The sequence below is a fragment of the Microtus pennsylvanicus genome, chromosome 17 (genome assembly GCF_037038515.1).
Source record: "Microtus pennsylvanicus isolate mMicPen1 chromosome 17, mMicPen1.hap1, whole genome shotgun sequence".
Taxonomy (NCBI): Eukaryota; Metazoa; Chordata; class Mammalia; order Rodentia; family Cricetidae; genus Microtus; species Microtus pennsylvanicus.
The window spans coordinates 33,406,024-33,433,985 of NC_134595.1; the positions used below are offsets into that span (position 1 = coordinate 33,406,024).

Below are 27,962 nucleotides of genomic sequence, written 5' to 3' on the forward strand. Positions count from 1 at the left end.
GTCTGTCTGACCAAAGTCCCCCCCTCCCCCCCCCCGCCCTGTCAGCTCTGCCTGGGACTCTATCTCCTTGTCTCTCTGACACCCTATCCTTCTCCAAGTGCCCCTCCCTTTGGCGTCTTTTACCAGATTCCTTGGGAAGGTCCGGATCCCCCCCCCCCCCCCCCCCCCCCCGCCCAGTGCTCAGTCCTTCCCAAACCTCCTACTCAGAGATATTCCCTGTTCTGCAGAGGCAGGGGGAGGGCATGTCCCCCTTCCCACGCGCTCCTGGCCAGGTCTAATATCTTAATGCAAGGCCATTACTCACCCAGCGTCCAGGCAGAGCGGGCCTCTCCCTTCCTCGTTTGTCATCCAGAGTGAAGCCTCTGTGCTGTTCCTCTGGGACCAGATTAAGGGACTGGCAGGCTGGATGAGCAGATTTAGTTGTAGCACACCCCCTCCTCCTCACTCCTCCTGCCTCAGCCTCCCATTCTCTGGGTCCCCCACCCCCCGAAACTGTGGGGCCAGTTTTCGGGTAGGAGGGCCTGGGGACGGTCTTGTTTCTGCTGCTGTTTCTCCAGTGCCTAGCAGGGGGTGAGGCACACAGGTGACTGTGTTTCTGAGGAAAGGAGGGGACAAAAAGCTGGGTCCACGGTGCTCTGGACTTCTGTAAACTGGTGAGCATCTAAGGGAAAAATGCAACTAAGGCCGATGGTCCTTAGAGCCTGCCAGCCCTGTTTGGGTCAAATTCGTCCACGCAATCTTTACAGTGTTTTGTGAGAGGTGCTGTTACTATGCCCACTTTACAGAGGCTCAGAGAGGCTATGTGACTTGTCTAGGATCACATAGCAAAGTCTATATATCAGGCTTCATGCTCTGTGCCTTTGCCAGTTTTCCAACTGTCTGTGGGAGAGGTACTCCCACTTGACACACTCTAGAGTCTTCTCAGGGACTTTACCATAGTCCTGTCTTGCATTTTGCTCTTGCTTCCTGAGAAGAGGGTGCTGTCTGTACTACTGGCCAATACCAGTCATGGAAGCAGAAGTGTGAGGCTCCCTGACCTGCCTGTCTTATTACTGGGGGGGTCCAGTGCATAACCTTGGTCCCCATTGCACTGTCCAGTGCCACTACGCCACCCCCCCCACTTTGGTCTCACTCCTTTAGAACCTGCTACTTGGACCCCAGGAACTAGAGTCCAGAGCCCAAAGCTGAAAGCCTCCATGTGAGGAGTGGGGAAGGAGCCAGGGAGCCCACCTGGAGCCTTCCCATTGCTGTCTGGACACCAACTCTTTCCACCTTCCCCATCAGCCTCGTTCCCATAGTAACCACCAGTTTGCTGTCTCCTAGCAACTAAGTGGTCCTTGGAGGGGGGAGGCAGAGCAGCAGAGTGACTGACATTTAAGGCCAGAGCATTTGAGTTCAAACCCAGGCCACAGCATATTGCAGTTGTTGAGGTCTTAGGGCAGCCACGTACCCTCCTGGACCTCTGCTTTCCCATCTGCGAAATGGGGAGGCTACCGCTCAAGGATCGAGCATTTAGCTAAGAATCTGAAACTGAGAAGGACTACACAAAGGTGGGGACTGAGTGAAAGAGGGTCAGCTGTTTAACACTAGACCCAGTCACAAACGGTATGAGCTGGTGTGGGAGGCTGCGGGAGCCTCTTCAATGGAACAAGCCTACAGTCCACCCGTGCTCTTTGGTCCTTCAGATCAGTTCATACAGATGGGTATGGCAGCTGTACTCAGGCAGGGGCAATCACTTCACCCCAGGGTTTAGAAATGCATTCTCAGAAGTTGGGGCTTAGCGGGGAGAGAAAGATTACACACTTCCGGTCTAGGAAGTCGGCTGCGCTTTTTGGCTCCCCTGTACGTGCGGGGGAGGAGGGGAAGTGGGGGGTGTCAATATGAGTGGCTGCTGAAGACGCATGTGCACAGGCCAGCAATGGGTGCTCTGGCAGGGGCGCAGTTAGCCGAGGGGGTGTCCCTCTAGCCCTGGCTTTGGGAGCCTTGTCCTCAGTCAGCTCTTTGGGGCGTCTAGACTCAGATCCTTATGGTGCAGGGGGAAGGGAAGGTTGAGCGGGACATTGACCTACCTTCACACATCGCTGCAATCCCCCCCACCGGCCCCCACAGCCTAGGTGAGCCCTCGCAGCGGCCCTTCAGTCTGAACTTCCCCCCACCTTACCCAGCCTCCTCCCAGGGGCCAGGGCTGAGGTCGCTGCGGCAGCTCGAGGCCGCCTGATTCAATTAACTAATTCCCGACAAGACAGATGTGCAATTCTGCGTTGCCTGCCATTAGGCGGAGATGAAGCACACGGCCGGGGGTGGGGTGGGGGAGCGGCGGGGGCGGGGCAGTGACGTCACGGCCCTTTGGCTGACGTCAGGGGCGCCAGGCCAGGTGTCCTGCTGCGCGACCTGGAGGGCCCCCATTTCACTTTGTAGTGAGCCAGTGCCTGTTTCCTACACAAGCCTTGGTCTCAGGGCCTCGGGGATCTATAGCGGGTCCATGATTGGGCCCAACTGGCCTGGACACTTACGGATGTCTCCTCTCCTCATCCAGGGTCTATGAATTTGCTACTGTTCCCATTCACCCGACACAATCGCCCACACCAATATCTCTTACTTTAGTATAGTGCTTTTTGTGGGGGCATGCTGGTGACCCGGGGGTAAGGACATTACGTGTGTGTGTGTACAGTAAGGCGTGCACACACGTGTGTACACAGGCCTATACCTGTAAGAATTTTGAACGCACACAATGAGTACGGGGGCCGTATACGTACACGAGTACACCCAGGCATCTCCCCAGCCACTCCTGCACACGCAAGCCTTGAGTCTGACTGGACTAGAGCCCTCCGAGGCCCTTAGCTTTGCAAAAGGCAGAAACGCAGCTTTCCTTAGCTAGACTCTAAGGAGCATTACAGCCCAGGTTGGGGAAGGGGCAGGAGAGGGGGGAAGGGAGCCTTGTCAAGGACACTAGCAAGGGAAGGGAGAAAAAAAATGAAGTGGAAGAAATAAAATCAAAAGGCTTTTAAGGCTGCTCTCTCCGAGTGGTTGATGTCTTGGCTGCGATCGCCAGCAATGAAATATTGTGCTCTCTGATCGCTTAATGCACAGAGCCCCGCAGCCCCCTCCCCACTGCTGGTGGCTGCATCTCCCCTCCCCCTCTGCAGCCCCCTCCTCCTTCCCCCTGGTAAAGCAGCCTCTTAGCTCCTAGAAGGGCCCAGGGTGTGTGGGGAGTTCCTGGTCTGCCACTGCCCTAGGACCAGCCCTGGAAAGCCACAGCTTGCTAAGGACCACAGCCTGGGCAGGAGAGAGAAGTCCAGCTCCAGGTTAGGGCATCAGTGCCCCCTCCCTGCAGGGTGCTGGCTTGAGGAGTGTTTTGAGATGCGAGGGCACACCCTAGACAGAGGAAGACGGGCATCAGGAGCCCTATGTGTCACACGGGGAATCCCCACTTAGAGGCTGGTGGTCCTGGGGTTAAGACACTAGGTGAGCAACAAGGGTGGGTGGGTGGCTGACGGGGGTCTTGGCCTGATTCTCAGTCACCAGTTACAGAGGAGCCCAGTGATAGTTAGGGCCTGGCTTTAAGCCTCAACTCTTCCTTCTAAACCCCATCATTTTTTCTGGCCATATGACCTTGAGCAAGCACAGTGCCTCACGCCTAAACTCCACATCAGGAAGGATGGAGAAAATAATAGAAATGGCCTCATAGGGTTATGGAGGATTAAAAGAGGAAAATATATGCAAAGTGCTTAGCACAGGAGGGGCCGGTAAGTGGGGGTAATTATCTCTATAATCTCCCAATGGTTCCACCTCCCTTGCTGGACTATGAGCCCTCAGCCTGGAGCAGGCAGAAAGGTGGGGAGTGCCTGCAGCCTCTTCTCTCCCAGTCCTCTTTGGCTCTCCCACCCCACCCTACCCTCAGGCAACTGCTCACTCTGTGCGCCTTTCTGTCAGGGCCGCCAAATTGGCCAAATCTCCGTAATGCTAAAAAATTGGTCCATTAGCTGGCAGGGAACATTGACAGCCGTGAGTATGACTGCTGTAGGCTCCAGGGGTGGATGGTAAGCGTGGTGGGGTGGTGGGGGCACCAGGGCTCCTTCGGAGGAGCCAGTCGTGTGTGTGTGTGTGTGTGTGTGTGTGTGTGTGAACATGTGTGTGAACGTGTGTGTATGTGAACATGTGTGCGCATGCATGCATGTGTGTGAACATGTTTGTGTGTGTGTGAAGATGTGTGTGAGCATGTGTGTGTGTGTGTGTGTGTGTGCGTGTGTGCATTCTTGTATATGTGACTCAGCTTCTACCATAGTATGCCCAACACGCTGCTGAGAGCTTTCATTACATTGCTTGGTATAAATCCCACAATTCCCTGAGCGGTTGCCCCTTTTGGGATTCCCATGTAACTGATGAGAAGATGGAGTCTCAGAGACAAGGAGGGCTCTAGCTCAGTGAGTATCGGCAGAAGACTCATTTCTTAGTCTGAGATTCTTCTGGCCTCTGAGAGTTTCTTCCCCAGGTTTCAGTGGTCCCCAAACACAGCCTGAGCTGGTTTCCCAAGGCTCCACCTTGCTCTGAAACGTGTCCCCTCCCTGTCTTGTAGCCCTGTCCCCTTGAGAACATCTCACTGCACGGGGATCGACCGTGACCAGCTGCTCCTGGAAGATGGCACCATCCAGACATAGCACTCACACTGGGCCATTTCCTGGCCTCCGTCAGTGGCACAGGGCTCCTCTCTGCCCTCCTTGAGAGTAATCTCCTTCAGAGTTGAGCAAATCAACAGAGATCTTATTGTTCCCTTCTTCAGATGAAGACATCAAGCCTTAAAGAGACCGCGTAATCTGTTCGTCTGGCTAGTAAATGGCAGTGCTGGGATTTCAACTAGAATATTCTCACTCTGGAGCCTGAGGACAGTCCATTTTCTCCAGTGATGGAGAGCTGCCTCTCCTGAGGGGGTCATAACCCACTGGGGGCAACTTTAATCCTAAGAAGGTCCCTACTCATTCTTCCCATCTGTGTGACACACTGGGGACGCAAAGACAATTGAGACTCTTCCTTGGCCCTAGGCCAAGCTGCTACACATGGCAGAGGCATCTCCTGTCTTGCTTAGAGACCTAGGAGATCCCCAGCCTCTTTCCTCCATTCCTGGATCACTTAACTCTAAGACCACAGAGCTACCATAGTGGACAAGAGGATGAACAGGCTGTCATCCTTGCCTTTAGGAGGGGAGCACCCCTCTGGGCAGTTATGGCACATGCCTTTAGTCCCTGCACTCTGGAGGCAGAGGCAGATGGACCCCTGAATTCCAGGACATCCAGAACTACACAGAGAAAGCCTGTATCAAAAAAAGAGGGGAGTCACTGTTGATGGACCTCGGGACCCCTCATTGTTCTTCTGCCACCCTTCAACCCTCCCGAGGGTTCCCACCCCAGTGCTTCCAGAAAACATCACAAGGCACCAAAGATCTAATTAGACCCTGAAGACGTGACTGTGTTCTCATGACCCTCCCCAAGTGACCAAGGCCAACAGGATGTAGGGACAGGTAAGGCTGAGGAGCGAAGGCTGGCAGGTTGGGAGGAAGGTGTTTTCTCTTGGCCACATCTTTCCTGTATCCTTGACCATGGCTTGGCTGGGCTATTGCATACCCTCTGGCCCCACTGCCTGTTGTTGACTGGCTAACAGTGTTCCCTCCCAACTGATGGCTGAAACTACAGCAGGGATCCCAAGAGAGGACCCCCTCATGTTCAGACTCTCATCCCCATAAGAGGAGGCATGACTGGGCTTGCCTTACCTCTCTCCTCTCTGCTACATGAGACCAGAGGAGGGAGACTGCCATCTATAAACAGGAGCAAGCCCTCACCCATCACCTGACCATGCCAGGCCCCTGATGCACACTGCCAGCCTCCCACGCTTAGGAGTCCCAGTCCCGCTATGTTTATTATATCAGTCCCAACTACACACAGTCCATCCCTAGCTTGGCCATCCTTGGTGATGGGTGCCTCCTAGAGTTAGTCATGACTCCCAAAATGAGGGAACACAGTCAGTCTGGCCTCCATTGCACTGGAGATAAAGCTGGAATTTGGGGCCGGGAAGTGACCAGCAAGTAAAGTGCATGCTATAGAAACGAGGAGACTTGGGTTCAGTTCTCTAGAACCCGCATTTTAAAACCAAACCGAAAAGGTATGGCCGTGCACGCCTGTAATCCGAGCACTGAAGGAGAGACTCTCTCAAAAAAGAAGTCAGAAGGGACTGAAGAGATGAGTCAGTGGTTAAAAAGTGCTTGTTGCTTTTGCAGAAGTTCTGGGTTATGATCCAGGCACCCATGCTCATAACCATCCATGACTCCAGGTGCAGGGAATCCGATGCTTTCTTCTGACTTCTGTATTGTGCCTATGCATACATGCAGGCAAGACACCATACACATAAAGCAAATAAATAGCCGGGCGGTGGTGGCACGCGCCTATAATCCCAGCACTCGGGAGGCAGAGGCAGGCGGACCTCTGTGAGTTCGAGGCCAGCCTGGTCTACAAAGAGAGTTCCAAGACAGCATGCTCATGACTGTGATGCAGAGAAATCCTATCTCGTAACACAAACAAACATACATAAATAAACACACACGCGCATGCGCGCACGCACACACACACATCTTTAAGGTGAATTACAGAGTTTTATTTGTTTAGGTAGAAATGTGCTTGCATGAAGAAGCCAGAAGCTGGAGTCAGGTGTCTTCTCCGATTGTTTCCTATCTTATTTTTTGTTATATATATTTACTTACTTTATTTTTGTTGTTGTTGTTGTTGTTTGTTTTCTTGAGACAGCATTTCTCTGTAGCTTTAGGCCCTGTCCTGGAACTATCTCCCAGCTATTTATTTCAATTTTATGTGTATGAGAGTTTTGTCTGAATGTATGTGAGCCATGTGTTTGCCTGGTACCTGCAGAGATCAGAAGAGGGCATCAGGTAGCTGGGAGCCACCACGTAAGGGCTAAGGGTTGAACCCAGGTCCTCTGGAGGAGCAACAAGTGCTCTTGACCACTGAGCCATCTCTCCCCCTTTAGCTTGAGTATTACTGGCTCTTCTTGGAGCTATCCTGCCCTTGCAGCTCTGGTGAAGCACAGAGGAGGGCTGGGAAGCAGGCTGTTAAGCACTACCGTGACAAGTCAGGTTGACAAGTGGCTGTCTACTAAGAAAACTGGAGTAAGTACAGGGCACACCTCTGCTGCTGCTGCCTAAGTAGTCCTAGTGAGCCTCTCCTGATGTCTCTTTCCCTGTGACATGTCCCAGTCCTCTGGACTGACAGTGGTGGCCTGTAGCAACGATGACTTCAGACTCTCGGGTCAAGCAATTGAGATTTCAATTCTGCCTCAGTGGCTTTGGGTAAGCTCCTTGGCTGTAAGGCGTGGCTTGCCCACCTGAGAAATCGGAGCACGCAGGTCTTCTGCGGATTCGGTAAGGTTAGATAGTGCTGGGTACCAGGCGAGCCCCGCTGCTGATGGTGGTGATGGCAATGCTGGTGATGGGATAGTGATTACGTGATGTTGATGCTGACGTCCATGGTAGAGAGGATGATGAATTCTACTAAGACAGGGACAATAGATGAGGTGATGGGGTGATGATGATGATGGAGATAGAGAAGGAGTGAAGATGAGGATACAGATGGGGTGATGTGGTACCAGGCCCACACTGAGAGGAGAGAATAAGCATACTAGGATGTTGGTTGGAGCAGATCAAGAAACACAGAGGTGAGGCTGGAGAGATGGCTCGGTGGTTAAGAGCATTGCCTGCTCTTTCAAAGGTCCTGAGTTCAATTCCCAGCAACCACATGGTGGCTCACAACCATCTGTAATGAGGTCTGGTGCCCTCTTTTGGCCTGCAGGCATACACACAGACAGAAAATTGAATACATAATAAATAAATAAATAAATATCTTTTTTAAAAAAAGAAACACAGAGGTGTGGTTCAGTTGGACCTGGGTCTGCCTCCTCAACCAGTGATGCCTAAATGCTGTTAACCCGTGATCTCCAACCACCCTAAGAGAAAGCAGGGGACCTTCTGCTTTCCATCCTGACTCTGCCTGGGTAATTATCTGTTCCAATTGTAGCCAGTGCAAGTCCCGACTCCCCTGCCTCAAGCCGTCTATTGGCAGGTAACGTGGAGTCTAGAGCAGCGGTTCTCAGCCTTCCTAATGCTGCGACCCTTTCACACAGTTCCCCAGGGGTTGTGGTGACCCCAACTATAGAATTACTTTTGTTGCTACTTTATAACTGTCGTTTTGCTACTGTTATGAATCATAATGCAAACATCTGATATGCAGGCTATCTGATAGGTGACCCCTGTGAAAGGTTGCGACTCACGGGCCCAGAGTGACAGGCGTAAACGTACTTGATAGTAGGTATTGTCACACACTCAAGTCTGTGCCCCTTCCTACGGGGCTCCGAGGAGAGCGAGAGCGGGGCTGTGGGACTCTAGGAGGGGACAGGTCTGTGGCTGGATGGGCAGGTTGCCCTAAAGCTTTTGGGTTTAGAGTCTGTCCAGTTCAAATCCTATCCTACTAGGTGACTGACTGAGAAGCCAGAAGTTCATGGCTCTTTCTTTCTCGCTCCCGGCATAATGGTGGTATCTCCACAGGAGATTTTTGCAGGTTGAGCGGCCAGCTAAACACCTGCATGGAGGAGGCAGCAGGCACGATGCTGATTTCATTATCACGGCCTTTGCTGAGTGTGGTGGTCTCCACAGACCTCGGTCTGGGCTACTCTCCTGATGCTCATAGGTTGAACCAGGGGCCAGACAGGGGCCTCCTGGCAGGCTGGCTGGGCGCAATGCTTCACCTCTCCGACTCCCGCGTGTGCCAGGCACCTAGCTCTCTATTGCCTCCACCTCCTGGCTTCCCCCTGTGCCCTCTCCACAGCCTGGCGAGGGCTCTGACGTGTGAAATAAAAAGGCATTTTAATTACCTCTCAGCAAAACAGCAATTAGAGAGAATCACAGCACAACAGCATCTCCCCCCCCCCTCCACTCCCCGCACCAGGCCCGCCTCCTGCCCTTCTCGCCAGTCCTCATCCAGCGCTGAGGCTAGGTGTCATGGGAAGTCCTCCAGTTCATCTCAGCACCTCTGCTCCCTGCATCCTAGGAAGGAACTGGTGCTAGGAATTGGGGCTAAAGAGTTCAAGAGGCTGCATAGGGGAAAAAAAAAACCCAAGCCAAGTTCTGGCTTTTTGTGCCTACATCTTAGAGATAGTACCCAACTCTTTAAGGTCCAGGTGGGTACTACGGTCTGTGTATATACCGCTGATGCCCTGGTACCAGTTGGTGCGTGTGCGGTGTGGCCAGCGTGTGAACACACTGTGTGCTAGCTGCCCGTCAGCTACCTGGGTCAACATAACCTCAGGAAGATAAAGCTGCGCTGGGCAGGCAGCGCATTTCCCTCAACAGGCTTTTAAAATAATTGTCTGTAACCCCGAGCGGTGGCTCTCTGCCCACTGGCCAGCCCCACCCCAGGGCTCTGCTGCAGGGTCACATCTCTGTCCATCTGCACGGTCTGGAGCTCCTGTGCTACATTTGGGGGGAGGTGGGGTGTCCCTATGGGTGGCCTGAGGCTGGGGGGTGGCGGGTGGTGGGTGGCTGATTGAAGTGGTAATTGCAGGCAGCAGGGCCCAGCTAATGCATGTTATGATTAAGCCCATTACTGAGGGAGGCAGCTCAAGCGTGGGGGCGGGGGCGGGGAGTGGGGGAGGTGACCACGGGGGTGACTGGCAGCTTTTCTCATGGGGAGGGAGCAGGTGGCCATTGCCTCCCTTCTCAGAACTGCCTCACAGAGAGGAGAGAGTGGCAAGAGAGACACACCTCACAGATTCATGTGTCTATCCTGACCTAGGGCTTCAGGTCCTACTCGGGGGTCTAGGAGCCAGCCTGCGCTGGTGAGCGGCAATTCCTGGCCATTGATCTTTGGGTTTTTGATGCTGGGGGGCCTCTTAGCCTCAGTGCTGGGTCATAGAGTCACACTGGCTGTAGTTGGATGGGCATTGAGGACTGGTCCCATTTATCTCAGCAGGTGTTATAGATGCCAGACCAGCAAACCACATACCAATTGGCTATGGAAGGGGTGGACCAGCTTGTTGATATTCTATTGTATGTGCACGGAATCTGACCTACTTGTCTATGGAGAATGTATTTTAGCATTTTCATCGAACTGAGGCCCAGAGTAGTTGCACGGTTTTCCCAAGAACACACAGCAAGGTCTAGATCAGACCCTGGGTAACCCTTGCATCTCAGCCAGGCTGCTTATCAGCTGTGTGACTTTGTGAAATTCATGGTATCTTGGTTGCATTCTCTGTAAAATCGGGGAATAGTAGTGTTCGTTCCTGGGATCATTCTGGGGACTAAATGAGATAATTTAGCCCTAGAGTCCAGGGCCTGGCCCAGAGGCTGTGTCTTTTTGTTTTGTTTTTGGTTTTGGTTTTGGTTTTTCAGAGCAGGGTTTTTTGCATAGCTCTGGTTGTCCTGGAACTTGCTTCGTAGATCAGGCTGGCTTTGAACTCATAGAGATTTTCCTGCCTCTGTCTCCTGAGTGCTAGGATTAAAGGTGTGTGCCACCACTGCTTGGCTGAGGTTATGAGAGTGATATAAACATCATGGCCAAAAGCAACTTGGGGAACAAAGGGTTTATTTCAGCTTATAGTCGTCACCAGGGAAGAAGCTCAAAGCAGGAACCTGGAAGCAGGAACTGAAACTCAGACCATGGAGGAGTGCTGGTTACTGGCTTGCTCCCCATGGTTTGCTCAGCCTGCTTTCTTATACAACACAGAACCACCTGCCCACTGTGGGCTGTTTCCTCCCATGCCAGTCATCAATCAAGAAAACTCCCCCACAGACTTGGCTATTGTCCAATCTAATGAAAGCATTTTCTCAATCTAAGTTCCCTCTTCCCAGATGACCCTGGTGTGGGTCAAGTTGTCTAAAAATCAAACAAAAAAACCCAAACAATTCACCAGGCCAGAGGAGAGCTCAGTGCTCGTATTTTAGCACTGACTCTGACCTTTGACTCATCCATGTGGCGGGATTCTACAGGGTCATGGAGATTCTAGGCCCCTGGTGAATACATGCATCGCTCCCTGTAATTCAGTCAAACACACATCTAGACACTGCTGTGAACTGGCTTTGAAGATGCCATGAATATTCCAGGGAGTTGACCTCAAAATGGAGGAGATTATGGAGGTGAATTGACCTAGCCCATGAGCCCTTTAGAGCAGAACATTCTCCTTGGTTGTTCATCCGGTAGAAGTTCACATCCACTGTGAAGCGCACACCCCTTGCTGGCTTTAGAGATGGGGATGCTGATTAGGATGCAGGGGACCACAGGAGTGAAGAGTAGCCCCTAGTGGACGACTAGCCCAAGCCAGACACCTGAATTATCTAGCTACAAAGAACAGAATTCTGCCCCACCTGAGTCTGAGGGAAGAATGGTAGTGAGCGAGACCTTGATCTGAGTCCAGTGGGACACAGAGCACAAAAATATAGTTAGCCATACCTGGGCTAAGCACATAGAGACCGTGAAAGAGTTCAGCCATGTTAAAGGCTGTGTTTGGAGTAGCTTGTTAGGCAGCGATAGAAAATGAAAACCTGCTTTGGCAACAGTGGCAGAGGCTCCGGGATTTCTTTCCAGGAGGGGGCTTGGAGCCAAGCTGTTGGCATCTCCAGATGTGACTGCTTTCCTAAGCTGGTGGACACCTACCTAGCTTCTGCTAACTCTGTGAGGCCAGAGTGTCTGCTCTAGGAGCCAGCAGGGGAGGAAGGCAGGGCAGGAACTCAGAATCAAGGCTCCCTGTCCAGAAGTCAGCCTGGAACTGTGGTGACTGGGTCCTGGCATCCTGCCGCTTGTTTTCAGAGGATGCTGTAGAGGATGCCAAGCTCCATTCTGATCCACATCTGGACAGGTGGGTGCAGAGCGTAGAGCTAGGCATGGACAACCATGGTATTACACAGTTGCTCCATAGGGCCCTGAACTCTGTTCTGGTCTTCCATCCATTTTGCCTAGTCTCTGAATCCATCCCTTCTTCAAACACATAGAAATTCTAGAAGGCCCCACTCAGGGCCCGGGCCAGAGCCAGCCCTAGCCCCATGAGTCTCCCTGTCCCCTCCCCTCTGCATCCAGGCTCCTTTTCCTAAAAGGAACAATTAGTGGCTCAGCTTTAATTACCTAACAATCCCCTTCAGCTCCAATCACTTGAATGAGGATGGAGTGCTGGGGGAGGGGACCTGGAGACCCTTTGAGCCGAGAAAGATTCCTTTTGGGTCCCTTTGGCTTTTTTTTTCTTGCAGTAATGGCAATGGCCACTGTGACAGACAGGAAGGGGTGCCTAGGCTGTGAGGTCCAATGCCACACAGTCCTCCTAATCCTCTGCCTTGTTTCTGTCTGCAGCAAGAGCAGAGCTGTCTGTCTACCTTTCCATCAAAGTGGTGAGCCCCAGAGGCCTAGCTGTCAGAGCTGCAGGCTTGCAAACCTGACTTCCAAATAACCTGTCCTTTCCATCTCTGATGGATACTGCCTTGCCTGTTCTATTGGTTCAGCCCCACCCTGACCCCATGCCGGGTACCCAAACCTCACTGGGCAGGATGAATGGTGCAATGAAAAATAATCTGCTTCCAACAGACTGACGAAAGGAGGCTGCCACTGGGAACAGAGCAAGTCACAAGAGAATGTCAGGTAGGGACAAATCTGGTACAAGATGTACCCAGAGCAACAGAAGAAAGATGGCTGGGCCATCTCAGACCAGGAGATCCAGGAAAGGCCTTTGGAGGCAGGGTATCTGGACAGGAGGTCAAGGTCCCAGCCACAAAGTCTGCTCCTCCTTCAGAGGTTTCTGGGCAAAGCCAGCCCTAGCATCTCTCCTCCCCAGACTCAGCACCTGCAGCTCAGGTCTTGGACCTTACAGCTGGACCCCAGCCAGCTTCAGGATGCCCTTGCCCGAGTTTCTGGGCACAGTCGTGGAACAGCTCCAAAAATAGAGTGGGCTTGAGGAAGGACACTCAGTTGCCATGACCAAGGGTGCAGGACCACACCAAGGAGGAAGGGAGGCTCACATGGGTTATGGATACACAGGCCAGGGAGGATGGGAAGAGATGGGAAGGAGACTCTTCAGCTTGGTCCTCCACATATGTGTATGGCTTAAATCTTTTGAAACAAGAAGATACTCAGGTATTTATTAAGATAAAACATTGGGGGACTGGTGAGATGGCTCAGTGGGTAAGAGCACTGACTCTTCCTCCAGAGGACCTGGGTTCAATCCCCAGCAACCACATGGCAGCTCGCAGCTGTCTGTAACTCCAGTTCCAGAGAATCTGACACTGTTATACCAATGTGCATGAAATAAAGTTAAATAAAGTTTTTTTTAAAGATAAAACATTGTTCCAGAGGCTGGGGAATGCTCAGTTGGTAGCGTTGGCCGTACAAGCATGAGAACATGAACCCAATCCCCAGAGGCTGGCTGTGGTGGTGAACTTGGTGCTGGGAAGGTATGTACCAGTGGATTCCTGGAGCCCACTTCGCAAGTCTCTGTGCTGGGCTCTGTGCAAGAGCAGTGTGGTGGGGACTCAGAGGGCATGCCCCAAGGCCACGGAGATAACACTTGCCCAGACTTGAGGACTGAGGATGCCCCTTGGGAATGCTCCAGAAAGCCAGAAAGATGACTGACAACAGGCCAAGAGGTGACAGCGGATGTTCCAGTCAGTAAGTGCTAAGGTCCTGAGGTGTAAGGGAGTCAGTTGTGTTCTGGGAAGTGAAACTCAATCATGGGGAGGAGGGAGAGTAGGTGGGGAGGACTCAGAGTGGGAAGGGCAGAGAAGACATAGACGTGGCCCTTTCCAGGCTGGGGAGTAAGAGCTGAGCTGGTAAAGTGTTTGCCACGCCCACGTGAGGACCAGTGTTTGATTCTCAGAACCCACCTTAAAAACAAGAACAAAACAAAAACGTTGGGTGTGGTACCCATGCTCATAAAACTTAAACCAGGAGGATGGGGACAGGAAGATCCCACTGGTCAGGTGGCCAGCCGGCCTAGTCCACTTGGTGAGCTCCAGGCCAATGAGAGACCTTGCTTCAAAAGATAAGGTAGGTAGTCATACCCGAGGAAGGATACCTGCAGTTGGTATCTGGTCTACACACACACACACACACACACACACACACACACATGGACACACGGGTGGGGGTAGGGGATGACTGCCTCAAGGGATATATTAAAGTGACTAAGCTCAGTCGTGAGGGGTGACTCAGGGTTCTGGAGACTGGAGACCAGAGGGGAAGCCAAGGCAGCTGCCTAGACCAAAGGATACACAGTGAAAAGTCAGGGTTTCACATAGGAGCTCAACTGGGAACCTAAATTAGATTGGATATAGGAGATCCCAGGCTTCTTTGGTCTCTGCCTGTCATGTGACATTTCATTCCTCAAACTGAAAAGCCATTTCATAGCCAGGTGTGGTGGTGTACCCTTTAATCACAACACTCAAAAAGCAGAGGCAGGTGGATCTCTGAGTTCGAGGTCTACAATTTGAGTTCTGGGGCTTCCAGGGCTTCACAGAGAAATAAAACCCCACCCCAAAAGCCATTACATAGCCAGGCATGGTAGTGTGCTCTGACCGTGATCCCAGCTAGTTAGGAGGTTGAGGCAGGAGGATTGCTTACATCCAGGAGTTCCAGATCAGCTGGGGCAACATAGCGAGGACTTGTTGCAAAAATTAACTAACTAAATAATAAATGAAAGACAAATTTAAAATACAGTTTGAGCTGCGAATTACTGGATGGGCAGAATCCTGGGGAGGCCAGATGACCAGAGAGTGAAGACCAGGACTTTGAGAGGTGACAGATCTGCCAGGAGGCTGGCGCAGGACTCTGAAAGCAATGGGATGGCCACTCTAGCTAACCCCAGACCTCACAATGGCCTGAGGCAGAACTGATGGGCACAGTTAACCCAACCAATGACAGCAACAGCGTGACCGGAGTGGAGGCATGGGTCTGGGCGGTGGGTGGGGTGCATGTACCTGTGGCACCCCCATCACCTGCGGTGGGCCTTCATTTTCCCAAGGAGATCCATAGTTAGCAGTGTGTAGTCATCTCTAGGAGCCGACCTTTCTACTCTCCTCCCCCCTCCCACCACACCACACCAGCCACTAGGGAGAGTCATTTCATTTCTCAAATTAAAAATCCATTTTGTGCCGTGAATAATGGATGGATGAGCCCGGATAGGCCGGGCGGAGGGCAGGAAGCTGGTTGTGGCCTAGGAGATACCACAGAACGGCTGGAAGACCAGGGCACTGACTGGATAGGGTAAAGGCTGGGGTGTATCCCAGCGCTGACAACAATGCAGAGCCAAGGTTGTCACATGGTACAGAGTGGGGATTGACCATAACTAGGTCTGAGACTGGTTGGTCTGGCTTCAAGCTGTAGCCCTCCTTTAGGGCAAGTCAAGCAGCATCTTGGTGAATGTTCAAGAGTCCTTAGTGTGAATGCTGCTGTCCCAAAGAGGGCCAGAAATGGGGCTGCTGGTGTTCCTTCCTAGAACACAGACCCAGAGATGCCCCATCACCAGAGGTGTTGGGATATGCCCTCGACTCAGGTGGAAGCAAGGAAGTGCTTCCAAATGCTTCTCTGCTGTCCCTTGCACCCCTTTGTGCCCTCTCTCCCCAAGCTGGGCTTCTAGCTTCCCACTCGTCTCACTTGGGGCTCTGCTGGTCTCAGGTAGGCATGGCCGTGCCCTGTCACTCTCTCGCTAATCAATTCTGGAATCACCTAGTAATTGAAGGGGGATCTCTGAGAACCCCAGAGATGAAGAGAGCAAGGAGCTGGAGTTCAGATCCCTGGGTCCCATTCACCTTCCTTTTCTGAAGACAGGTAGGAGAAAGAAGGGGATGAGTGTCTGGACTGTTTTTGCGGGCAGCCTGACCACTGAACATGTCAGGGTGACGAGGACCAGCTGGTTAAAGGACCCAGTTCTCAGCTAACTCCAGCTGACTCTGATCCTACACTCAGGACTACTCTGTATGGAGAACAAGATGTTGAACAGAACAGGTAGATTGGGAGGTCCAAACAGCCTGACTGGGAGATAGATGAATGATCAATGGTAGCTGAGCGTGGGAACGGTACCCGGATGAAGGCAGTGCAAGGGCTGACCCCGAGGCAGGAAACAGAGGAAGGGACTGGGGACCAGGGTCCCCATTCTCCTGTGGGTGCAGTGAAAAGTCCCTGGGGAAGCAGGTTTGCCTCTGTGCCTTCCTGTTGGAGTAGTCGGCTTCTTGAGACAATATCCATTTTTATATTTCTTGGAAATTTCACGGCATTCATTTCGGGGGAAAATAAAAGCTGTCATTGCTGGAGAAATGATACCAATCAGGGCCTGAAAAGGCTGGAAAATTATCCTCCTGGAGATGGAATGTTGAGGGGAAAATGCAGATTAAAAGCACAAAGAGCCACTCTGCCACCGCCCTGCCCTCCCCTCCCCCTCATGGAAACACGGCGTTTTGCGTAATTCCATTTCCCCTCGGTAGAATTAATTGGACCTGAGAAGAAATGCATGGGGCAGAGGAGGACCTTAGGATGGCCTGACTGAGAGACTTAAGAGATGGAGAGATAGACAGACTGGACAGGCAGGAGGTTGGTAGAGGTGGCTACTGAAGGCTTGTGACTGGGTGGCCAACTGAAGAACAGCCCCAGGGGAGGGTGGCAGGAAACTGGACACATGTCTTCATTCCCACCTCAACACAGATTCCATCATATGGGTATTCACCAATGCTGAAACACTGCTTAGGCCAGGGCTGCAGGCGGGAGCCACAGGGCTGCAATTGTTGCTGCTGTGTGGTTGTTTGCCGGGGACACAGGAAGAGATGGGTAAGGCAAGGCAGAGAGAGCAAAGTAACAGTCCTTTAGGAAGCTCCTAGTTCTCTGTCACCTGCCGGCCTCACCCTGTGGATACAGTGGAGAGGCAAAGATGCTTCTGCATCTTGGGAGGAGGGAGGGACAAGATTTCAAAAGGAAGTACAACTAGAAGCGGTGGAAGGCCGGGTAATGTCACCCCATGTAATCCCACGAATAGTTCTGAGCAAAGTGGGGGGTGAGATCCCCGCCTCTCCCAGCCTACAGCATCCTTTTCTTGGCCCCTCTCCCTATGTGGGCCAGGGACTTCCTGGCAGTGACGGCAGGGGAAAAAAAATAAGGTTGAGGAGGCCACAGCCTCAGCCTCTTCTTGCAACCTCCCCAGCAGAGCTAAGTGAAGGGCACTGCACCAACCACAGAACCCAGACGGGGCAAGCGTGAACACGAGGACAAAGAAGGGCTGATACTGAGGGCCCCTGGGAGAGTGCGGGGCAAGATCAAGCTCTTCACCTGCGCCTCCCACAGCCCATCTGAGTCCTCCTTGGGCTGAGCTGCTGTGGGCTCGGCCCAGACGGCCCTATAGCCTCCAGTTTTGCCTCCAGACATCTAGCTTCAACCCCTTTACCGCAGACTGTAGGTGGCTCCAAGCGGAGGCACCTCACCAGAAGGGACTGCCGCTTCTTCCTCCCGGGACAGATCCGGACTCCGGAGTTCTGGAGCCTGAAACTGGTGCACCACCCTCAGGAGCGTATATCGGCGGTCGTCATCCCCACCTCCGCGCTGCGGGAGCTGACAGGTAGCCCGGAGGGAAGCAGGGAGAAGGAGGGGTGCAGGGGGGCGGGAGGAGGAGGGTGGAGCCGCCTGCGCGCCCCCTCCTTCGGGGCCGCCGGGCGGCGCGGCGCGGCGGCAGAGGAGGCGGCGGGCACACGGAGCGGCAGCCAGTACAGCTCTGCTCCAGCTGAGGCCGGGATTTGCTCCCGACTCATCTGTCCTCGCCTGGCCCAGACGCGCACCTGCCGGGTAAGTGTCATTTGGGTCCACTGCTGCCCAGGCCACACATCCCAGCCACCTCTGGGGCCACCGCGGTCGCTGAGCCGAGCTCCTTGGCTTTGTCTGTGTCCTCCCGGCTCTGGTTCCAGCTGCGGCTGCGGCTGCGACTCCAGGTCTCGGCTCTTAAGCTCCGCTAGCTGCACCGCGCGACGCAGGAGACTCCGAGCTCAGGGCCGGCTTAGCAGAAGGGGTGAAACTTCGCCCAACTTTGGGTTCTGGGGAGAACCTGTTGACGCCAGGAATGGCCCAGGGCTGCGATGGGTGGCAAATGATGAAATCAACCGCCGGTCAGGGCCGTCGGGGGGTGGGGAGGGGTGGGGTCTGGAGTGGACCGCTGCTTGGGGAAGAGGCTAGTGGGCTGGGGGCTACTGAAGAGAAACAGTCAGAAGCTGGCTTGGGAGTGGTCCTGCAGACCTCCCCGAGGACAAAGTTTGGGTGTCTGATAGCTTTTTAGTGCAGAGAGCTGAAGGAGGGTTCAGGGTCCGCATAGAGGCGCCCCTGACCACACCTCCTTTCTCTGGCTTCTGCTTCCCCCCTCCCCCACCTAGCCTCGGCTGGAGCAGATGATGGGCAAGAAAGGCAAAGGCAAGGGAAACAGGTTGCTAGTGAAGCCCCACTTTGTGCCCGGTGCTCTTTTGCCTTGTGTCAGGGCATCCCAACTCTGCGGTGACCATGCGGGGATGTGGGAAGGCAGGTTAAAAGGCTACTATTCCCGTACAAGCTGGTGGCTACTGAGCCCTCCTCTTTCCTTCTTCCTTGGGTGGCGAAGTGAAGCCAGGCGCAGGCTTTGGTTGTGGATCACAGGTGGCCTCCATCTTCTTAAACTAACCTCCATCCCTTGTTCCTGGGTCCCCCTCGCTTTTTAGGGCCTCTCTGAGCCTGCTAATATTCCCTTCCTACAGCTGCGACCGAGGGCCATGTGGGCGCCCATCAGAGAGCCCGAAGACAGAAACAGCATATAGACGACCAAACCAGGCGTGTGTGGCCACAGCCTCAGCACCATGGAGGCCCCATATTCCATGACAGCACACTACGATGAGTTCCAGGAAGTCAAGTATGTAAGCCGTTGTGGTACTGCGGGCGCCCGAGGGACCTCGCTGCCTCCAGGCTTCCCGAGGAGCGTAGGGCGCAGCGCTAGCGGGACCCGGGCCGGGCTGCCGCGTTGGAACCGACGCGAGGTGTGCCTGCTGTCGGGGCTGGTGTTTGCCGCCGGCCTCTGTGCCATCCTGGCGGCCATGCTGGCACTCAAGTACCTGGGCCCGGGAGCGGCAGGAGGTGGCGGAGCCTGTCCTGAGGGCTGCCCAGAGCGCAAGGCCTTTGCGCGCGCCGCCCGCTTCCTGTCTGCCAACCTGGACGCCAGCATCGACCCGTGTCAGGACTTCTACTCGTTTGCGTGCGGGGGCTGGCTGCGGCGCCACGCCATCCCCGACGACAAGCTCACCTACGGTACGATCGCTGCCATCGGCGAGCAGAACGAGGAGCGTCTGCGGCGCCTGCTGGCGAGACCCGCGGGAGGCCCCGGCGGGGCTGCGCAGCGCAAGGTGCGCGCCTTCTTCCGCTCGTGCCTCGACATGCGCGAGATCGAGAGGCTCGGGCCGCGGCCCATGCTCGAGGTCATCGAGGACTGCGGCGGCTGGGACCTGGGCGGCACGGCCGATCACCCGGGGGCTGCTCGCTGGGACCTCAACCGACTGCTGTACAAGGCGCAAGGCGTGTACAGCGCGGCCGCGCTCTTCTCGCTCACTGTCAGCCTGGACGACAGGAACTCCTCGCGCTACGTCATCCGCGTGAGTGTGTCACCCCCACCCCACCACCGCAACCCCTGCGCTCCGCCTGAGACCTGGGACCCTTGGCGCCGCGTGCCCCAAGCTCGATCCCGCGCCCGAGATGCGGGTTCGGACTGCGAGGGGCGCGGGGAGGTGCGGAGCGCGCGGCGGGCAGAGCGCGGGAGGAGGGCGCAAGTAATTTCCCTGGAGTAATTGCGGTGTTTAGCTGAGCCGCGGGAGCCGCAATTCCCAGTCCTCAGGCAGGCGGGGCTCCGGGAGTGGGGAACCGCGGGCTACTGCCCTGAAAGATTGGGGTTGACCAGAAATTCCAGAGGTGCCAACTCCCAGTACAGCGCCCCATGGTGTCCCTACAGGTGGGGAAAGTGAAGGCTGTTGGAAGGAGTGAAGGGTGGGCTCCACAGAGGCGTCTTAAGGACTAACAGCGACAGGGTTTGGCTAGTCTCTAAAAAAGGAGGGAGGGCTTGGTTCTTGTGCTCCCGCAGCTTGTGGCAAAGAATCTATGTTTGACACATCTTCTCTTTTGTGACAGTTGGATGGGAACGCTGGAAAACTGGCCATTCACTTCTGACCTGTAGTTCCCGTTTCCCTCCTCAGATTGACCAGGATGGGCTCACACTGCCAGAAAGAACCCTGTACCTAGCTCAAGATGAGGAGAGTGAAAAGGTGCCTGGGTATGGGTATGGGCTTCTGGAAAGGAAGTGGCCCCATGAAAGAGCCCCAGGGCTAACTGAGGAACTCCTGTCCTGTGTAGATCCTGGCAGCTTACAGGGTGTTCATGGAGCGGCTTCTCAGACTATTGGGGGCAGATGCCGTGGAGCAGAAGGCTCAAGAGATCCTTCAGCTGGAACAGAGGCTGGCCAATGTGAGCAGGAGGGGCTGGGAACTCCTGGGACTGGGACCTGTGCAGGGAGCCTAGGTCAGGCCCGGGTCTGTCTGGTCTCCACTCCAGATCTCTGTGTCGGAATATGATGATCTCCGTCGAGATGTCAGCTCCATGTACAACAAAGTGACTCTGGGCCAGCTACAGAAGATCACACCCCATGTGAGTGTCCCCAGACCTGGTGGATGGGTGATGCGAGGGCTGGGATGGCAGGTCACCTTCTTTAGGCATGTCTGAGGTCTTCCATGACACTCCCACCCCCATGCCCACGAGCCTTTGTTGCCTCTCTTTGACCCTTTTGCTATCCCTTGTTTTCCTGTCCTTGGCCCCGCAGTTGCAGTGGAAGTGGCTGCTGGACCAGATCTTCCAGGAGGACTTCTCCGAGGACGAGGAGGTGGTGCTGCTGGCCACAGACTACATGCAGCAGGTGTCCCAGCTCATCCGCTCCACACCCCGCAGGTGAGGCTGCAGGTCCCTCACCCCTGCACTCCTGGCTCCAGGCCTCTCCTTCAGCAACCTAGAGCTGCCCGCTGGGCGACCTTTGTAAACCCTGTCTCTGCTGAAGCCACGCTTCAGGAGGCCAGGAGGCACGTGGGAGGGCTGGGATGGGAAGCTGGTGCCCTCTCCTCCCCTGTGGGAGACTGAATAGCCTGGGGTTCCCTTGGGCGGCCCTCACCTCCTAGGATGGAGAGTTTGAACATCACTCAGGGATTTGTAGCTAAAGTCATACTGCACATGGGTCAATCCTTGGGGGAAATCCTGCTAGTCTCTGCACATCCAGGGAAGGAAGAGAAGGCCATCCAGACAACCATCTCTGAGTGTCTGGTGTCCCATACAAAAGTAGGAAACCATGCTGGCCCATCAGGGTTAGGCTTAAGGATTATTAACAAGAACATCTTCTGCTGTATGGTGGGGCTTGGAACATTTCAAAGTTGGTTTCTGCATATCTAAATTGACCTCTTTCATCTTCTTAGTGGGCAGGGTAGGGTACTGGGTCTTATCCTAGCTTGGGAGCACAGGGAGGTAGGACCATGGTGACCTTCCTGCATGCCTGTCTGGACAATCCCATTTTACCTGGCCTCCAGGATCCTACACAACTACCTAGTGTGGCGTGTGGTGGTGGTTCTGAGTGAGCACCTGTCCCCACCATTCCGCGAGGCACTGCACGAGCTGGCCAGAGAGATGGAGGGCAGTGACAAGCCCCAGGAGTTGGCCCGAGTCTGCCTGGGCCAGGCCAACCGCCACTTTGGCATGGCTCTTGGTGCCCTCTTTGTTCATGAACACTTCTCAGCTGCCAGTAAAGCCAAGGTCAGGCTGCCCTGGGTCTAGGGTGGGGGTGCAGGTGGTGAGCTCGGTGTGGACAACGGAAGACCCCATGCTTCCCTTTGTGGCTCAGGGCTTAGCTGTCCCTGAGGATCTAGGATGCGCCTCCCTGGGCCTCTCCTCTCCTGGGAAGCTTGCATGCAGTCAGCTGCAGGTGGCTTGCTCTGCCTTTCCCCTGAGGGTCCTCCTTAGCCGTGTTCGGGAGACATGATCTTAGAACTGGTCAGAATTGTCCTGGGGTGCTTTCTTCTTTCAGGCTGGTGCTTGCTCTCGTGCTCCTGGGTATAGGGACCTGCTTGCCATGTCTCCCCTTAGCGTTCAGCATGGCGCCCTGCACTGAAGGAGTGGCATTAGATGATAGGAAAACCTCTGGTACCAGGGGCTGGGGTCAGGTCAGCTTTAGTTTCTTAGCTGACTCTTCGTCTCTGGTGTCTGACCCTCAGGTACAGCAGCTGGTGGAAGATATCAAGTATATCCTGGGCCAGCGCCTAGAGGAGTTGGACTGGATGGACGCCCAGACCAAGGCAGCCGCTCGGGCCAAGGTGAGATAGGGCCTGACTCCCAGCAGTTGGTTCCACAAATACTTGTTTGAGTGCCTACTGGGTATCAGGTCCAGGGAATAAGAGGAGGAAAGAGGCAGATACCTTTATGGAATTGTATGGAATTTACTGCTCTGCTCCGTTCTGCCTTCACCCCAATCCCAGGCTAGTCTGAAGCTCTTTTGATTTTGATTTTTGGCCTGGGAGAGGCTGTCTCCTGAGGTCCGGGTCCCTTGCCTCTCACCCACAGCTCCAGTACATGATGGTCATGGTCGGCTACCCGGACTTCCTGCTGAAACCCGAGGCCGTAGATAAAGAATATGAGGTAGGCAGGATTCCGCTGCCCCCAGGCCCCAGAGAAATCCACCACGAGACCGGGAAGAGTCACGGTTCTTCAGCCAAAGGCCTGGCCCTTCCCCAGCTCACGGCTGAGCACTGCCCATCCCCCTTGCAGTTTGAGGTCCACGAGAAAACCTACTTCAAGAACATCCTGAACAGCATCCGCTTCAGCATCCAGCTGTCCGTCAAGAAGATTCGACAGGAGGTGGACAAATCCACGTGGGTGCCTGGCCCTGAGCTAGGGGTCAAGGAGGGCCGTGAGGGAAGCAGGGCGTGCTGGCATGCTGGGTACCCAGGCCAAGTGAGGAGGCCAAGGGGAGGGCCTAGCCAGAGAGAGGCCAGAGGACGCTCTGTTAGAAGCTAGCTGTGCTATCGGGAACCCCGGGGGCAGTGGTATGCACCCTCCAGGTGACTCTAGCCTCCCTGCACAGGTGGCTGCTCCCTCCACAGGCACTCAATGCCTACTATCTACCCAATAAGAACCAGATGGGTAAGGAGACGTGTCCCGCCCCACCCCGGGGTGGGCCTGAAAGTGCCTGTGTTTCCCACTGACCATACCTTCCTCTTAGTTTTCCCTGCTGGCATCCTGCAGCCCACCCTGTATGACCCCGACTTCCCACAGTAAGTAGGGAACTTAAAGGGTGCAGCTGGGTCCGCCAGCTCTGTCTACAGGTGGCAGGTTATGGGGGCGGCGGGGAGGGGGGAAGAACCGAAAGATTTCAGCCATAGACCCTGGGTTCCCATACTCCCGTTTCATGTCACTGTGGTTATTTGGAAGAAATTGTATGCAACAGCTTCCCGACTATAACGGTTGCTGCAATAAAACACCCTGACCAGAGGCAACCTGGGGAGGGAAGGGTTTAGTTATTTATACTCCCAGGTCACAGTTCATTATTGAGGGAAGTCAGGCAAGAACCCGTGGAGGAATGTCACTTGCTCACTCTCTAGCTTGCTCTGGCTCCTGTTCAGCCTATTTTCTTATACATCCCGGGCCCCCTGCCTAGGGTGCTGGCCACAGTGGACTGACTGGGCTCTCCCACATCCATCATCATTCAAGGCAGTCTCTCAAAGACATGGCCACCGGCCAATCTGAGATGGGCAATCCCCCACTGAGACCAGCTCAGATGACTCTAGGCTATGCCAAGCTTACAGCCAAAGCTAACTAGCATATTTCTACCCATTTTAGGCTCAGAAAGCGAGGGAAATTAGAGATGAGGAAGGAGGCCTAGCCCTCAAGTGAATCCCTTCCTGCTTCTTTTAGCTCACAGCCTCCATCAACTTTGTAAGATGTTATTTCCCAGAACACAGGTAGACATGTAGTCACTGGTACCTTTCATGGAGCCTGTGAGGAAGCTACGGGACACATGCCCAGGACCTTGGAGATGCCTAGACCTCTGAGGCCTCCCTGGCCACCTGGCCAGGGGCAATAGAGACCTGGGCAGCAATGTGGGGCTCTCAGAGGGCAGGTGAGGGCTAGGGCCTAACCTGCTGCCGTGCGTCCAGGTCTCTGAACTATGGGGGCATCGGCACCATCATTGGACATGAGCTGACCCATGGCTACGATGACTGGGGTAAGACCTGAGAGGGTCTTGGGAGAGGGGGAGGACCGAGAGTGGGAGAGTTATAAGGGATGAACTAGGTGCCCAGCCTGGCCTTAGAGTGAGGCTCACTCTTGGCATTCTGGCATGTCCATCTGTTGTCCACAGGGGGCCAGTATGACCGCTCAGGAAACCTGTTGCACTGGTGGACAGAAGCTTCCTACAGCCGCTTTCTGCGCAAGGCCGAGTGCATCGTTCGTCTCTATGACAACTTCACCGTCTACAACCAGCGGGTGAGACCTTGCCACCTTTGTCGTCCGCGCCCCTTTGGCTGGCCACAAACTGGAATCACGCACGCTCACGCACATTTGCATGTACCCAAATACGGTCCCTGCACACATGCTCTGGATTCCCACGTTCATGAACAGCCACATACTTCACCAAGAAGACTCGCCTGGTACATGTGTAGGGGCGAGGGGAGGAAAAAGCAGTTCCTGAATTCCCTGGGAAAGGGGGAAGGGCTCAGGGTAGCCAGATCTGTGGGAGGCCAGCAGGCCCCATGTGGCTCCTTCCTCTTCCTTCTGGCAGGTGAATGGGAAGCACACGCTTGGTGAGAACATCGCAGACATGGGAGGCCTGAAGCTGGCCTACTATGTGAGCCACCCAGCCTACTCTCTGTCTCTGCTGGGGAACAGGTGGATGTGGAGAACTCCAGACGAGGGATACAGCCCCTCCCTTCTCATCCTGCTGATGCTTTTGCCTAGACCGGGGTCCTTTAGGGGAAAACAAACCAGAGCAGGTGCCACCTTCCCTGGGAGAGCAGAGAGGACTGCCTGGAGGGGGTGGCGCTATTCTGGGATCCATATGCCAAAGCAGGAAGGTGGACAGGCCAGGAGTATGACAGAGTGGGCAGTATAGAGTTGGGTCTGGGGAGGAGGTGCTCATCTTCTGGTGGGGGAGGATGGCTGGTTGGGGAGGACGGAGAAGGAACAGCATGCAGCAGAGTGGTCACAGCAGCTCCCGGCTCTCTGCACCGCCAGGCCTATCAGAAGTGGGTTCGGGAGCACGGCCCTGAGCACCCGCTGCACCGGCTCAAGTACACACACAACCAGCTGTTCTTCATTGCCTTTGCCCAGGTGGGCTGGATGGAGAGCTTGACAGGGGCTGGGCAGGGGCTGGGTAGGGAACGCGGTGTCCAGGCTCAGTCTCAAATGTACTGGCCTCAAATGGCCATTCCCAGGGTTCAGCCTGTCTCCCATCACCTGCCTGTCCTCTGAGAGATGATGGCCCGTGGCTTCTGCTGGGGCCTAAGTGGGGGGGAAGGGGAAGGGAATAAGCAGTAGACACCTGGTCCCATTTTTTCCCCTCCTTCCTTTGGCCTGCTGGGTCCCAGAACTGGTGCATCAAGCGAAGGTCGCAGTCCATCTACCTGCAGGTGCTGACAGACAAACACGCACCTGAGCACTACCGGTATGCCTGCCCGCCTTTCCGGGCAGCCAGTCCCCTCCTTGTGTCTTCATGGGGGCAGAGGGACAAGAAGGGAATGGGTCAACCCAGAAAAAGCGCTGGGGTAGCTGGAGAAGCTCACACTGCTGGGGTCTCTCCCCCCATCCCAGGGTCCTGGGCAGTGTGTCCCAGTTTGAGGAGTTCGGCCGGGCCTTCCACTGTCCCAAGGACTCTCCCATGAACCCTGTCCACAAATGCTCTGTGTGGTGAGCCTGGCTGTCTGCCTGTCTATCTGCACGCCCCCACTGCCCTGCACGGATGACTTCCACCAGCTGCTGGGGCAGCACGAGCCCCATGCTGCCCCGCTCCAGGTCTACCTGCCTTCCAACCTCTATGTGACTGTCTTCCCATACCCTGCAGGCCTTTGCTTCAGCAAGGGCCTGGAGTAGGGGTAAGGCTACGTTCTGGGGGCACTCAAGGAGGAGATAGGAGGTCCCCAAACTTGGCTGTAGGCAGCTGGACCCCAGCTGGGGCTGGACTGTACAGGTCCCACTGCTGTGCTCTTGCTGATAAGTCTGGTCAATAAAGCTGCTGTGCTATCTATTACCTTGGCCTCCAGACCCAGCGGCAATGGAGGGTCCTGTGGGTGGGAGGCTCAACGTGCGGCACAGCTGGGAACCTAGAGACAGATGCTGGCTCCCTGTTTTACCTCCCTGTTCCCCACAGCCATGAGGCAGCTTCCTTCCAGGGCACCCCTAGTCCAGCCCTGTGGCCTGCTGACCTGCTTTTTACTTTTGGGGTGATGAGACTTGCTGGCAATGGAAAGCCAGCTTTTCTCCCCCAGTGCCCCAGCCAGGCCTCCATGTCAGCTTCTCATCTGGGAAGGTGACTGTGGCCCCAGGTTCCATCGACTTGAGGCCAGCCTCCCTAGCATTTGGCCTTCTGCAGCTTGGAGTGAGGGCTCCTACGTGAGCTAAGGGGTGGCAGGTGATTAGCTGAGGGGCTCTAGGCACAACCTGTGGAAGGGATATGGAGAGTGCCCACGGGTGCTGCCCAGTCGTGGAGAGCAGTGCCTGGGGAGAAGATCCTCATGCTGGGTACCCGAGAGACCCAGTGTCTGCAAGGAAGGAAGTCAGTGGGCACCTGCCTTTCCTCCCGGGTCCCAGTTATCTGAACTTGGTCTGCAATGGTGTGACCCTGATGAGGGGGCAGACTCTGAGAAGGAACCTCCAGAATGGCCAGTATAGGAGGGACAGCTCTTCCTCCTAGTCCGTGGTGGTCACACGGGAGCTCCAGTGTAACACCCGCGTCTGTGTTACCCTCTCGGAACAGTACGTGAGCTGGGCGAGGGCCTGGGTCATTCGAAAGGAGATCAGTTATTCAACCTTGGAGAAATCCTTTTACACCTAGCTGCTAATAAGGAATTCACCTAGGCAGGTGGGAAATTGCCACACCCAAGATGGAGTGGCAATACCCTATAGCTAATCACCAGGTGGGGCAGAGGGAACACAGGAACAAACAGAATGTTTTAGCTGGCTGACCAGAAACTGTCCTCAAGATGAACCCCAGGAGCGGGGGTAGACCCATGGGCCCTACACCCCAGGTGCTGGAAAAAGGTGGCAAAGGGCACACTGCTCAGTCTTGAACACAAAGCCCAACTCAGAACTGCTTGTCAGGGACATTTTCATGACACTCTTGGAGGTGTGTCCCATGCTGGAATGAATAGGTTCTGTATTTTTTTTCCTCCTGGCCCGGGTGCATATATAGCATGCCCCTTGGGTAGCTTGTATAGAAGGACACTCCTTGTGCCTTGACCTATGAGATAGTTTCGGGTCCTGATATCTGATATCCCTCATGTCCTAGATTCACCCCATGATTCTGTACTGGGCCTAGATAGAACCGGGACTCCAGACCCAGCCTACATGTCTTGACCAACGTTCCCCAGTTCTACCCAAGTCCAGTCCCTTCTGCTTCTGTGGGTTCAGCCAAGGGAGATCTCAGGGTCAAAGGCCAACCCTCCCCCCAACTCCAACCATGCCCTGCTGAGGACATCAGTGGGGTGCTGGGAGAGGATATTAATTTCCTGGGCTAGAGATTGTTCCTGAGCAGGCAGCTGAGGCCAGTGTCATTGTGTGTCATCTGCTAGATCCCAGACCCTTATAAACACCTTCATCACAACCCAACGCGATGGACATAGCAACAGGTTACCTGCTGGCTTCTGAGTCCTC

The 27,962-nt window shown here is 54.7% G+C and overlaps 1 protein-coding gene across 2 annotated transcripts; it reads left to right on the forward strand.

The window, feature by feature from the left end:
- Positions 1-17,493: 17,493 nt before the first annotated feature.
- On the forward strand, positions 17,494-26,340 carry Ecel1 (endothelin converting enzyme like 1). Of its 2 annotated transcripts, none has more exons than XM_075951755.1 (18): positions 17,494-17,628; positions 18,785-19,669; positions 20,264-20,332; positions 20,421-20,531; positions 20,619-20,711; positions 20,884-21,008; positions 21,635-21,857; positions 22,316-22,414; positions 22,662-22,736; positions 22,866-22,969; positions 23,182-23,240; positions 23,320-23,371; positions 24,254-24,321; positions 24,457-24,581; positions 24,877-24,942; positions 25,329-25,424; positions 25,682-25,758; positions 25,905-26,340. In XM_075951755.1, exons 2-18 carry the CDS (start codon positions 18,884-18,886, stop codon positions 26,002-26,004), a joined length of 2,328 nt encoding a protein of 775 aa, XP_075807870.1. In that variant the 5' UTR covers positions 17,494-17,628; positions 18,785-18,883; the 3' UTR covers positions 26,005-26,340. The 2 variants fall into 2 exon arrangements, with proteins under 2 accessions (XP_075807870.1, XP_075807869.1); XM_075951754.1 differs by lacking the exon at positions 17,494-17,628 and adding an exon at positions 17,724-17,852.
- The last annotated feature ends 1,622 nt before the right edge of the window (positions 26,341-27,962 follow it).